Below are 11,525 nucleotides of genomic sequence, written 5' to 3' on the forward strand. Positions count from 1 at the left end.
TTTTTATGGTGACAGTCATATTTTGTAAGTTGGAATTTAATATAACTAGTGTTGAATTCATAAAATTAAGGAGACATATGTCCAATTTTTATGTGTATAAGTTTTATAATAGAGAATATTAATGATTTAACGGAGTATAAGATTCACTTTTTAAAAGATGAAAAATATAAATAAAACTTTATACGTGATATTTCTGAATAACAAAATTTAACATTATTTTGCTCACAAAGGCAGTATATTTATCTTCTTTTGAAATCATAATAGCTATATCATCTTTACATTATCAAATAGCCATCTTGATATATGAACTCAAACAATAATATGGTTATTATAAGCTCGAACCGTAATATAGGATTAGTAATACTACTACTATTCGTTAAATTGTTGTTATCGCTTCGTTAAATTGTTGTTATCGTCAGGCGTATTTAACAAAATACGTATGTAGTAACAATTCTACTACATTTGTCTCACGATAAGAGTCCACTTTTGTTATTTTAGTTCGTCTCATAGTAAGAGTCCATTTTTATTTTTACTATAAATTATACATAGGTCTCATATTTCTCTTACCCGTTCTACTCACGTTCATTACATTTTTTAAAATATGTGTCGAGTCAAATGTGGAATCATATTGTAGTAGTGAAACGGGAGGTATTAACAATGATATGGGTTTCGACTATAAGTTACATTACAATATCTACAAGACCGGACTTTGAGACTCGTGAAACACTCAATCAAAGAGTATGTCCACTTCCATTTGTATCCAATTAAGATTTCCTGCAATATTTAACAAGAATATATAATGAAAGACTATGAATGGAGTTTGTCATTTTCTTCTTTGTCCTTGATGACGCAAAAGTTTATTCCTGGCATTTAATCATTGGGATCCTTATTTCTAACCGTCTTTAAATGTTTATAGGCTAATTAATTGTGAATTGAAGTTCACCTATCACCGAAATTCATTGAATGCTCAATATTTAGTTATGTGATGTTTGAAACTTGAAAGAAGATATGATTGTTCAAAAGACAGATGACGATGATAAAAAAATCATATACAGATTCATATATCTAACTTTAAGCATTCAGTAGACTATATATAAAGAAAACTGTAGCTTTTTGGTAAATTAAATTTGCTTGAAAGGTTAATACTATAATACTATAGAATATGGGTCATGTTCTTGAATGAATGAACTGTATTAAACTTTTTCGGACATCAAATATATTAACTTTAGAGACATAAAGAGTTCCATTTTTTTAATTGTAGATTTCATGATTTTAAGCCTCTCAATTTTTGATAGTCCATCACTTCTTCTCTTGGCTCCTCTTCTCTCTTCCTCTTTGGGAGAGACATTATAGCTTTGGCCAATGCTACCTTCCTCACAAGCAATCTCCATAGCTCATCACTTTCTCCCCCGTCCCGCGCCTCCTTCGACTTAAACTTTCTGTGAAAACGAGCGTTATGAACGGTCGAACATTTACCAAGAATATATCAAGAATAAAGACAAATTATTGACAATCAACAAACATAAAAATGAAGTTCATTCCACATTCTGTGTATGATGTGAGAGAACTGGTCCTAATTAATAGTATCCCACATGAACAACCACAATTTGGTCAAGTCTTGAAACGAGCACGAATGAGCATCAACATCCGAAGGATAACCTAGCGTGACCCTAACGTCTTTTCTAGGGTAACAAGTCATGTCCTGGTTGGTACGTCGCTGGTCAAGGATAGAAATATCGAGCTAAGCCATCATGAATCAAAAAATGACTCGTCGCTACCATTACTTTGGAAGAAAGGCACACTTTAGGAAACAAAATGTGACAATGACCCTACATTTATGTCTTTATTCATCATAGCTTTTGTGATTGAGAAGAAAGGTAATGACCATAAGTTTTTGAGGGTCAAATGGCAACAGTCAAGTATATGGGACCAGGTCTGGTTGTGGTATCAAATAATAAATCTAGCAAGATTTCAAGATACACACATATCTATATATGAAAGTAAAAGCTGATCAATGATAATATATATTACCTGCATAGAGGGACTCTGCATTCATCATAATTGTCACAAATGCAGGAATGCAGCCTAAAGAGCTGCCACATCCGTTTACAGTGCAAACACCCTCCATTAACCCTTTTCTTGCAGCCACCAACGTGCTTGATCAGAAGCTGGAGGCCGTGGCAAGTTGAGAACTTGCTGCAAGGCCCCTTTTCTTTGCTCGTATCCATATCATGTGGGCCTACACCAGTGCACCCCTCGGAGCATATATGTTCGAGGCAGGACATAGCCTCACTTAGCTCCATATACAAACTCCGCTCCTTTCTTCGCCTCCTTGTCCTCTTCTTCATCTATTCCATGAGACAAAAACATATTTAGACCAGTTTTTGATAAAGAGATGTATTGATAGGGTAGGGTGTGTACCGACTCAGATTCATCGATGGATTGCAAGATCTGGAGCTCGAGAAAGGGGTCGTGGTTTTGTACGAACTTCCAGCCTTCGGTCTCCTGAAGCGCATTGAAGTTTTTGAAGAGCATGTTCATGCACTTAAGGTGAACATCGGGGGCGTCGCATAGTCTTGCTAGCTGAAGCACATCCACCACATTCTCAATGGTGAGATGCTCAGCCAACGCCCTTGTACACTTCTGCTTTAGCTGTGGCACCAAGTATACATGTGACAATGCTAGCAAATGAATTGCATACTTCTTCAGCTGCTCTTCATCACATCTGAAAATCAAATTTGCAGTCCCTCGTTTACATGAGATCAGAATTTTAGGCATTTGTCCTTAGAAATTTGGATCAATAATTTTAAGAGAAAATTATCGTACAAATCATGAAATTATATCAAATTCCGGTCTCATAACTTTAAAATTCTATCAAAAAATATGAAGTTTGAACTTGTTCACACAAAAAAAATGTTAGTGTCTGATATCGCGGTCGGTAAATTATGTGGATGTCACTATGGATGGGTGAAACGACGTCGTTTATCAAAAAAGAAAACAACGTCGTTTAGTTAAAATGCATCAATAATATACTATTACATATTGACAACCAAATTTTTTCGCAGTAAAATATCGTGAACAAATTCACACTTCATTCTCATTTTCAACTAACCAAAATTTGACCTATACTTATCGTTTTTCCATTAATTATTTGCCATATTTTACAACTAAACTAAATTAAATTTCGAATTATAAATATGTGTGTGTGTGTGTGTCGGTGAGTTTTTATTTCACTTGAATAATTTAATTTCCTAATTAACTTCTACCCGGAACATATTCACTATTTGTCATTATTTAGAAAAAAATGATACTCCTATGAAAAATAGAATGAATAAATTGTTTTAATTAACATACAACCAAAAATAACAACGAAATTCAGTTTTGGATTCGACTTTAAAATTTCATGCAATTCGTCTTGATTATTTTTTATACTATTAAAAAAGCAAATCCAATAAAAAATTAAAGCGTCTGTATCAAAATACTAGTGTGATAAAGTAGACGAGCATGTGATTAATGATCAACTACCAATGTAGGTAATCAAACGAAAATTAATTCTATCTTAATTAGTCAAAGTCAACTCCAATAGTGCCGGTAAATCATAGGAGTAAAAATTAATAAGTATACTCCCTCCGTCCCTAATTAATTGTCACTCTTTGATTTAGCACAAGTTTTAAGAAAGGTAAAGAAAAGTTAGATAAAAGTTAGTGGAATATGAGACTCATTTATTTATAATGGATTATTGGTTTTATAATAAAATGCGAGTGAACTGAGTTAGTTGGACATGAGACTTACTTACCATTTATAGTAAAAATAAAGTGTGACAATATTGAGAGACAGACCGAAATGGAAAAGAGTGATAATTAATCGGGGACTAGGGAGTACTAATATTATTGAAGTTGTTCCAAGTGTATTGGGATTTCAATCAAGAGACATGTGAATACTATAGATAATTAAGATTAAGGAATCTCAATTAAGAAATGAATAAATAATGAGTGGCCACGTTTTGCATGACCGAAACTCACCTGTACGAATAAAGAAACTGAATGAAGACGGAAACGGCGTCGTCCGGCACGCCAAGTATGGGAATTTTCCGTTCGGAGCGATTAATCATGCTCTCCAGCGCCGGCGACGTAGCAGCCTGCAAAATTTCGAAGTAACGACCAATCATTAGCATATTTTATCAATCCTTTTCTCCAGAATCCAAATGCATCCCGATTTAGGAGATCAACTATTGTGAAATAAAAAAAATCCTCAAATTTTGACGATTTACGAGTCTAGCGAGAGAGAGAGAGAGAGAGAGTACCAAAAATTTAGAATGTGCGGAAATGAGTAAACCAGAGGAGGTAACGACATGGACATCGGGTTCCGGCATTTCGGCAGCGCCACCGTGGACCGGAGGAGTTGAATGCAGCTCCATTTTTCCGGAAATGTGAGTTTAATTCAATCGTATTTGTTGAAGGTCGTGTAAATTTGTAGTGCGATGGTTCGATTCGAGCTTCAAAACTTGGGATTGAAATTTGAATGATTTGTTGTTTGTTGAAGGTTAGTGGAAAAGGATCTGTGAAATCAACAATTGAGATGAAGCATGTATTTATAGACATGTAGGAAAAGAGAAAAACAAATAAGTAGAATATGTTAATGAATAGTTATATAAGCAAATTACCAAATTAAATTACATAGATTGCTCTATCGATTGGAACAATATCGATTGTGATTTTATTTATATAAGGTGGATTTGAGAAATTGGTAATTTGGTAGACATGTAGGAAAAGAGAAAAATGGAATATGTAAATAAATAGTACTAGTTATATAAGCAAATTACCGAATGAAATCTCTATCGATTGGAACAATATCGATTGGGATTTTAATTATATAAGTTGGATTTGAGAAATTAGTAATTTGGTAGCAAGAAATCATGAAGATTTTCATCCCAGCTTAAAAGTAAAAAACCTTTTTAAAACCGAGCTATTCATGTTAAATTCATGATTTAACTTTAAATGTCAACCATTGATTTTATGTGTCACAATCCCATGAGATGCACGACCAATTTTATTTTATTCACATTAATTTTAAATTAAATTAATTAACAAGATATTCTTGTTAATATAAAATGAATTTCAGTTCCACTTCCCCTGATCATCACAAAAATAAATAAAAAATTTTAACTTTCTTAATTTTATTAAAAAAAGTATAATGATACTCTTACTTTTTTCTAAAACTCCCATTTAATATATAGATTTGGCGAAATCATAAGTTGCATACTATATTACTAATATATTCCTAAGTTATTAATTTAAATTAAAAATTGTAAAGTTTTACTTTAACTCTTATTTCAATCACCGTAACCTGATATAAAAAAATTAAAGCATGTGGACAAATGGGGTCGGACAACTTAAACTATAATGGTTAGTAAGATACAAGACCAACATTTTTAATTATAATATTTTGTTATTTTACCTTTTAGTTTATTGTTCTTCTCTTGTTAAATAGATAAACAAAAAGGAATATTTAAAGAGTATATGAGAATCAAATCATACTACATCCGTTCCATAGTAATAGAGTCATTTTGCCATTTTGATACATTCCATAGTAATAGAGTCATTTTGCCATTTTTGTACCTTCCATAGTAATAGAGTCATTTCCCTTTTTAATAAAAAGTCAACACATTTTTCCACACCTACATTACTTTCTCTTATTTTTTTCTCTCTTCATGTCTCTACCCTTTTTTATTTTCCACTTTATTCTCTCTTTACTTAACTCACCTAACACAATTTTTCTTAATCTCCGTACCGAAAAGAAACGTCTTCATTACTATGGAACGGATGGAGTATTAGCTAAGGCTTAGCTAACTCTAGCACTGAACCATAACGCCTAATCTACAAATTTCAAATGTCGGAAGGGGATTAAATCTAGCTAAGCGAATGACTTAATAATTATAGATAATCCTTGAGACATCTAAAGATAATAAGAATTAATTGGATAAGAGCTTGGAATTATGTATTGGATACTCGAGTTATGCATTTCTCCGCATTATCACATCTGATCATTGTTTATTTGTCTTGTTTATTTATTTTAATCTAGTTAGATTATGTACAGTAGAAATAGAACCAAAAACTCATTTTTGATTATCTAGATGGTAGCAGGTGAAATTGGTTTATGGTACTCGTAGTTAAGTTGATACATTTAGTCTCTATAGAATACGATACTCTTACTCATCCCTACAACAATCCCATACACTTGTGGATAGTTTTTGTAGTAAAATAAAAGCGAGTCACCGAGATGGCAAGTTGTGCGGTCACCTTGAGGAACCTACTTGACTTGAATCAACTTGATTTGTTTGCTTCCTTCTCTGTCTCCACGCTAGTTGGATTCGTCTAGCTGCAATACCACGCCAATGAGGTGATTCATACCTGCAACAAGAGAATCAACAATTGAATTTATGGGGGATATCGAACAAGGAAACAAGAAGCAATAAGTGATGTGCCTTTAAAGTGTATTTCCGTTCGACTCCAATAGGTGATAGACTCCTGGAAAACTTGCGTACAGCCCCCTTGAATGCAAGACGAGAACTATTGAACTTATATACATATATAAGGTTCAAGCTTAGGTCGTTTAGAGTTTCCACGACCTTATGCTTGAGCTTATATAGCTGTTGAGCTAAAGCTAGAGGAATAACCTTTTGAAGGTGGCGTTGGAATTGCAGAATGGATTATAGTTGGTGTTTTCTTTGTCAGTTTTTCACTTACAAATAATAAATCTCTTTTCATACTGAGGTCAGAATCAGAAGGCTTGTTTATTCCTTCATTCATTTATGGACCCACTTTTAGGCTTTTTCTTGGAATGGCTACAAATAAAAGTTACCTTATGGCGCTCTGAATGCGTGGATTCTTCAAGAATCCTTATGAAGAGACCCACCACTTCTTCAAAATCAGCAGCTCGTAATACAAAGGCTTCGACGTTTGTTAAGCAAGTTACATGCCTGTCGCTCAACAGCCCATGTCGTGGAAATCTAATACTCGTTCCATCTGAAGATTATGAATAAACGAAAACGACGTATTATGAGTGAAATATAAGATGTGAAGTGAAAATACGAGAGATAAAGCTACCTGACAAAAAAGAAGTGGAAAATGGGTGCCTAAAAAAAAAGTGGGTGATTTGAGTTTTTACCTTTACTAACAGAAGAATGTTCGAGGCACCAGGTAAGTAGTTCTTCTCCGCAAACATCGCCTTCAGACAGGATAGAACCGTTGCCATCTTCTCCCGTGCTCTTCATCTTTCCACGAATTATAAATACTATTTTATCAACTAGACCACCCGGATATAGTATCTCACTGCCTGTGATGTAGGATTTTGTCTTCAGCTTCTCTTGTATAGCATCAATGACAGTTTCATCGAGAAGTTGAAAAATCCGTAGCTGTAAATGGCGTATCATATCAATGATAACTAAGAAATATCTGTTAAATATGTAGTTAAGGTGTTGAGAATTTACTTTCTTGACTAACTTAAAGAGATGGCGCCTAATATTTCGTTGAAGGTCCTCTGGGAAGTTTTCTATCATCGCGTCTTTGTTTAAACCCCTACCTGTTGCCCAGTTGAAGCGTTCTGCAGCTCGGACTTGACTGCGAGGGAACAAAAACATACACATCTGGTCAATTAGGTCATACATATAGTTTCTAACTCCTATTGTGATTTCATAATTGGAATAATAAGAAGCTATTTGTCAAGTTGTTCAATATACACTTAAGAAACCCTGATGTAACCTACTGCTAATGCAACTCGGAAAATATGATGTTCACACTTGCAATAAACATGAGACTAAAAGGTAAATTAGGAAGGGTAAAAAACCAAAGAAATGAAACAATCAGCAATGATCATAAGAAGAAAGATAAAGAATATGGAACCTTCGAAGATTATCAGGTAAGCGAAGATGGTTCATCCATTGTTCAACTTCGCGGCCTCTTAAAGACTTTTCTAACCTCCTGAAGGAATAAAAATGTCATTACTTAGTCCCAAAGATTTTTCTTTGGGATGGCGCTCTGATATGCAAGAACGAACCTGTATGCTAAGAAAATACCAGCATGAGCCAACCACATGGCTCGCTAAAATGTACGTGAGAAGATTCATGAGGAAATTTTCCCAGTCTGACTCAAAAATGAAGCCAGTTGGGGAAAAACCAGCAAGCAAAGGTAAGAATCTGCACAGCCTTGGTATATACTGAACGAGAATTGCCAATGGAAGGGCAAATTTTCCAGGTGATGAGGCAGAGTGTGGTAAGACAAATATTAATATAATCTACAGGAATGCAGATGAGTCGATTTTAGTAGACATCAAGTTTTGAGAGGTGCTTGCAAAGTAGTCATGTAATTCGTGGATACAAGAAAAATAGAAGACATTCTCTGTTCCATAATGTAAGATGATGGAAGATAAGGTAAAAATCCAACATAGATGTAAAGACACACCTGTGGCATGGGAAGTACAACAACTAGATCGATAAGAAAGTATGTCGTGAAATAATTCCAGGCTATCATCTTAGGATCATCAACTAAATCGCCAGACCCTGCAACTCTCGTTTCAGGAGCAACATAAGCTAGCCTGAACTGCAAATTGACATTGAAGTGCGATCTTGATTTTACTTTGCTAATCCAGAATGATTTCCAACATGTGTGCATGGATCATATTAAAGGTAGAAGCAAGTGCCCATTTTTGTAACCGTCAGTGTGATTGTTCGAATACCAACCCTATTTCAGCTAGTCAGCATTTAGATGGACAAATCAAGCCAATTGCAACTGAGTTTGTTAACATTCTTTAATCATACATAAAACATTTAATAAAATTTATAGTATTACGTAAAACATATAGGGGTGATAGTATTGACAAGGAGATCACAACCACAAAAAAAAGGGAAACGTGAACAACAAACCCTAAGAAGCATACCTTGCGAGCGAAAAATAGGAAAAAGAAAAATGGATCAAGAAATGACGCTACAATGCAAAAGATAACGAAGAACTTTTTCCACCACTGAACGAGTTTTGCATGAGGATTAATAACCCCAGGAATGTAAGAAAGAAAACGCGAACGCATTCTCTTTGCCCAACTTTGTGCATCGCCATAGATCATATTGCGATACTGCAAAAGAGGGTCACACACTATGAGGGAAATGCCTGAACTTGTTAGCAGAAATAGATAAAGCATATAGAAATTATCAACAAATTTGCCACGAAAACGCCAAACTCGAAAATGAGACTTTTTTACCATCATGGAGAACGCAAATTTTATAAGACCTAGTAGTTCGCTACCGAAAGAAATGCCAAGAAAAACATTTTACAAAAATAAATCTACTCCAAACAAAAATAATGACTGGAACAATCTCAGTACCAATCCCGTCTCTGAGATCGCATTGAAATTTGAAGCACTATAACTGATGGGGATGTGAGCAAACACAGCAGCACAAGACATATCTCTTTGTTTTAGTCATTTCAAAGCTAAAATTGATGTCATGTAAGCAAGGAAATCATTGACTTCAATAACACAAAGAATTGTTAAAAACTAAAACAGCACAAGGCCAGGAAACAAAAAATGACACTATATTAAAAGATTTGGCATCCAATTTGAATACTTAATACAATTTCCCAATCTATTCTGATGCAGACATCTCTGTATATTCATCACCACTCAATATTTACTAGCACCCTCATAAATCAAGCATTCACATATACTCTCCACAAACTGATATATACAAAAACACCATGAATGCAATAAACAGTAATACCTTAGCATCAATCATCGCTGCTGTGCTTGATGACTTCTGCTGCCCATAATAGATGGGACAAGCTGTGCAGTAGGGATCACTGCACTTTCCGAGCTGCCCAGAGCTCAAGAGGTTCTCATTTTTCCCCACATTGTCCCCAGCACCATTCCCGGCCTGATTCTCAGTCTCAGCAGCTCTCTGAGGAGGCCTAAAGATGAGCTCGTTGTTCCGGTTAGGATATAATGGACCACTCATCTGTACTTGAGAATTTCGCTTTGCAGCCCTCAAAGGGCCAGTTAAACCAACTAGATTTTTCTGGTGTTCGGATAGATGTGGAGACTCCGTAGCAAAAGACATTGACACACTCCTCGTCCTACCAGAAATCCCTCTTGTAGAGGAGCCACCATTATCAGACTGTAAATATGTAGCTGGCAGCATAGGATCTTCATCTCTCGATGAAGCATCCATTGCTTCAAATACACCTGCAAACAGAAATTACTCTTATTCTTTCCTTTATGATTTCTAATTCTGCATCAATCTTTCCCAAAATCAACAAATTTCATCCACAAATAGCAACATGAGAGAGAGAAGAAAATATAACCTTTCCTATAATTTTTTCAAAGAAACAGACCTCCCAATCAAAATTGACACACAATAGTTAAAAAAGAACAACAACAAATGCAGTGACTTTTCAGTTAATGGAAATATCTGTGAGCAAGAATTCCACAACCATCGTCTCAAAATAAATCAACAACAAGAGGTTTCCTACACATATATAGAAGCTAAATAAACAAACTCCACCAACAAATCGCAACATAAGAGAGAGAAACAGAGGGGGGAGCATAGATTACCTTTGTCAGATACTATCCAAAGCAATACACTTCACCAATTAAAATTCACACAAACAAGTAACAAAGAGCCAACAACTGAAGTAAGTTTTCAGTTAATGAAAAATGATGCGAGTAAGATTCAACAATTATTTTCACACACAATGTCAAGAAGCTAAATCAACCCCACTTTCCAAAATATAATCCTAGGATAAACCTAGCAAGGAAAAAGCTGAGAAAGACCAGTCATTTTCCCACGTCCGTCAAAGGAACTGAAGGGAAACAAAGACGAAAGATAAAACCTTACTTTAGCACTTTCAGCTCAGTGATCTCAAAAGGTGACAATAAAATAATGTCCTTCTAGAAAAGATTGTTTCGCAAATTCAACAAGGCAATTGTTTAGTATTTGCAAGCAAATGGGATAGCCGGGACTGAATGTAGTAGAAAATAGTAGTCGTATTTATGCGTTGAAGAAAAAACGTCGAGCTAAACCATCAAGATTCAAAAAATGAGTCATAGCTACCATTACTTTGGAAGAAAGGCACACTTTAGGAGACAAAAGGTAACAATGACTGAGAAGAAAAGTAAGTTTTGGAGGGGCAAATGGCAACAGTCAAAGAGTACGGGACCGGGGCTAGTTGTGGTGCCAAATAATAAATCTAACAAGATTTCAAAATATACACATAAATTTCTACACATGAAAGAAAAACTCAATGATATCAAACTGAACAATGAGTGTGTCTATTGAAGATAACAAATATTAGCTGCATAGAGGAACTGTGCATTCATCATAAATTGTCACAAATGGAGGAATGTGTTGGTGCAGGCAGCGGAAGCGTGCGTTTCATAATAAATCACATAATAATCAGATCTATTTAGCAGATTATTTAGACAAAATCTATTCGCGTAATTATCACATGTATCATACTCATAACTTGAATTAATCATGC

At 34.9% G+C, this 11,525-nt stretch overlaps 1 protein-coding gene and 1 pseudogene across 1 annotated transcript; both read right to left on the reverse strand.

The window, feature by feature from the left end:
- Positions 1-1,126: 1,126 nt before the first annotated feature.
- Positions 1,127-4,565, reverse strand: LOC125217913 (BTB/POZ and TAZ domain-containing protein 1-like). Its single transcript, XM_048119489.1, has 5 exons — positions 4,304-4,565; positions 4,023-4,138; positions 2,422-2,725; positions 2,032-2,348; positions 1,127-1,439 (listed from the first exon to the last, which is right to left on the reverse strand). Exons 1-5 carry the CDS (start codon positions 4,415-4,417, stop codon positions 1,265-1,267), a joined length of 1,026 nt encoding a protein of 341 aa, XP_047975446.1. The 5' UTR covers positions 4,418-4,565; the 3' UTR covers positions 1,127-1,264.
- Positions 4,566-6,137: 1,572 nt separating this feature from the next.
- On the reverse strand, positions 6,138-10,847 carry LOC125220540 (annotated as a pseudogene).
- Between the last annotated feature and the right edge of the window lie 678 nt (positions 10,848-11,525).

Source organism: Salvia hispanica, chromosome 4, assembly GCF_023119035.1.
Source record: "Salvia hispanica cultivar TCC Black 2014 chromosome 4, UniMelb_Shisp_WGS_1.0, whole genome shotgun sequence".
Classification (NCBI taxonomy): Eukaryota; Viridiplantae; Streptophyta; class Magnoliopsida; order Lamiales; family Lamiaceae; genus Salvia; species Salvia hispanica.

What these genes read in the sequence shown, in the direction of transcription:
- LOC125217913 (XM_048119489.1), bottom strand. Translation starts at nt 4,417, where the DNA reads ATGGAGCTGCATTCAACTCCTCCGGTCCACGGTGGCGCTGCCGAAATG. An exon ending in CAGTTTCTTTATTCGTACAG is followed by an intron (nt 2,726 to 4,022) that starts GTGAGTTTCGGT and finishes TTTGATTTTCAG; the next exon opens with ATGTGATGAAGAGCAGCTGA. An exon ending in TGCAGAGTCCCTCTATGCAG is followed by an intron (nt 1,440 to 2,031) that starts GTAATATATATT and finishes TCGTTTTCACAG; the next exon opens with AAAGTTTAAGTCGAAGGAGG.